This window comes from Austrofundulus limnaeus, unplaced genomic scaffold (assembly GCF_001266775.1).
Source record: "Austrofundulus limnaeus strain Quisiro unplaced genomic scaffold, Austrofundulus_limnaeus-1.0 Scaffold0, whole genome shotgun sequence".
In the NCBI taxonomy this organism is placed as follows: Eukaryota; Metazoa; Chordata; class Actinopteri; order Cyprinodontiformes; family Rivulidae; genus Austrofundulus; species Austrofundulus limnaeus.
In genome coordinates this window covers 254984-257579 of record NW_013952402.1, presented here as the reverse complement: position 1 = coordinate 257579, position 2596 = coordinate 254984, and the positions used below count along the sequence as shown (strand labels likewise).

General features: G+C 39.3%; 1 protein-coding gene across 1 annotated transcript in view; it reads right to left on the bottom strand.

Moving 5' to 3' along the window:
- ltbp1 (latent transforming growth factor beta binding protein 1) overlaps positions 1-2596 on the bottom strand; it is a gene marked incomplete in the record, with an annotated part of 130121 nt that overhangs the window by 11366 nt on the left and 116159 nt on the right. Inside the window, 1 exon segment of the mRNA XM_014001507.1 lies at positions 393-530. Coding sequence (XP_013856961.1) covers positions 393-530 — 138 coding nt within the window.

Below are 2596 nucleotides of genomic sequence, written 5' to 3'. Positions count from 1 at the left end.
ACACACACACACACACACACACACACACACACACACACACACACACACACACACACACACACACACACACACAAAAGTTGCTGAAACCTTCTGCATTTAAAAAGTCTCACATTGTTTTGGAAGACTTTTGTCCCACTTTTCTTTATGTGCATTTATTTCTGCACGACTCTCCAAATCCCACCACAGCATTTATTCAAGCTGAGGTTTGGACTTTAAATGAGATTCGGAGAGGAAAAAAAAACAAGTTTTACTTTTTAAATGAAACCACACACAGTCCAACCACAACATCCTAAAACATCTATTTTTTTTATTTGTTCCATGGCTGCAGTTTTACATGCTGTTTTTTGTGTGTAATGACAACAGCACGTGTGTCAGMTGGAAGTTAGGCTTACCTTTGGGAACAGGCTCACACTTTGCTACCATGACATTGTAATCATGGCCACTTGGACACACACAGAGGAAGGAACCGTCTGCATTCACACACTCCGCCTCGCCGCATACGTTGCTCAGCAGCTCACACTCATTCAAATCTGAGGAGAAAAAATTAGGAGGATAAATGGTATTTGGCTTTTTATCTCACTTGCTGATCCTAGCTTCTAAACTTCAGCAGCCTTTAAACACTTATAAGTTGACACTAGGTTAGACTTCAGGCCTGAAACACTGTTTGTCAGTGAAATACTGCTGCATGTGAGTTACACCTTCATGTTAAGGCTGCCTTCCAGGTCTCCCTTGAAAAAGAAATCTGTGATCTCARTCGCAAACATGTCAACACCTTCAGACATTTACCTGCATACTGACTGTCGGAATCTGTAAATTGCATTAAAAAAAACTTTAGTACTCTCGTACATTACAACAGGACACAGGTGGTGTTTGCAGCAAAGCAGATGATGGAAGCAGAGCGGGGCATATGTGTGGCGACTAGGCGTTGTTTGTGGTGGAGCAGGCAGTTTCTTGGAGGGACAACTCTGAGACGTAAAAAAATTGTGAAGCAGTTTTTTTAAAATAATCTGTAGGATTTTCTCTCTACGTCTGTATACAAGCATAATGGTGCAAAGTCCATATAATTTATAGACAATCTKCAAAACTTGACATGTATGCAATGATGTTTAACCTAATTAAATGAATCTTTAATTCTTAGTCAATCCTAACGCTCTGTAGCTCGCATTTTTTTAGTGGTTTACAGAAATGAGTGAAGTGATAATGCAACAATAAAGTTGTAAGTAGAGCTAAACTTCTGAGGCAAGACAAGGAAACCMCAGATAGAAAAGACAAGGAGAGAAAGATAAAGAAAAGCAAAGAAGACTGGGCTTGTAAATGAACAGATTTAGGGAGGAAGAGAGTAAAAGAACTTTCTGAATGGTTAGTGGTACACCACCACTGTTGGCTTTTTAAGGGCTGTGTGTTTGTGTGTAAGTGAGTCCATCTGTACAAGCCGCAGTACAGTGATGGTTTGGCAGTGCAGAGGGAACTGCAGGATGGGCTGAACCTGGGTGGAATGGATGAGAACTTTAAATGGGTATAAAGCTCTTACTAGATGTGATCAATCGAACATTAAACCACGTGTTGGGATAGCATTGGTTAATAAAAGTGTGAYGGTAGATAACCTTCCAAGTTGTTGCCCCTGTCTTTTGGTGGGGTGCAAAAGCAAGTGAATTTGTACAAAATATTTCGCAGTTGTTTTACGCAACCTGGGCTCAAACCCGCACTCTCAATAGAACATGACCGCCGCACTGACCACCGAGCTACCGCAGCCCCCGACAATCCTTCCAAGTAATTAAAGTAATTAAAGGAAATCCATCAAGAAAGAGAACTGCCTGGTTAGCCTGAAGATGTTGCACCACATGAGCTGCAGTAAAAACACAGAATGCAGCAGCGTATAAAGTGTTCCAGGCCTCACCAAAACTATTTCTTCAGCAGCAGAGTTCCTCCATCTGTGCAGCTGGGACAATGTAAACAACATGGGCCCCGTCCACACTACCCCAGATATTTTTAAAAATAGATCTTTGCTGTTGTGTTAGTAGTTTCGTGTTCACAGAAACAGGGTCTTTTTTTGAGAATCACAGAAATTTTTAAAAATGCTTTCCAAAATGGAGAAATTGAGCCATTTTTGCTGGGGGTTTTTTCTACGTTTGTCTCACTTTATTGTGTTGCCATAAAGCCTTTGCTGTGTGCTGCAATTGTTAATGAGCTAAAACTGTAAGCAACAATTATTTAAACCAATTTGTAGCCAAGCAAAGCATGCTCTTTCTCTGTATTTTGGCATCATTGAGGATGTTCTTGCCATATAGGTAAAAATAATGTGGACAGCACAGACATTTTATCATCAACAAAGAAAACTATTTTCATTTTTAAAACTACAACCACTACTTAACATATTTGTTCGTGTATAATACGATCTCGTATAATATGACCCCCCCTCCTTTTTTTTAGCTTAAAAAGCATAAAAAATTTRATCCTCAAACTACCTCCAATATCATACAGACTTCAAGATTTTTCAGCCTTTGCAGTCTTTATACATATCAGTAAAATGATCATTGGACTGTTCATTTTATTTTAACAACATATGTACTAAAAGGTATTTTGACAACAAATTTAC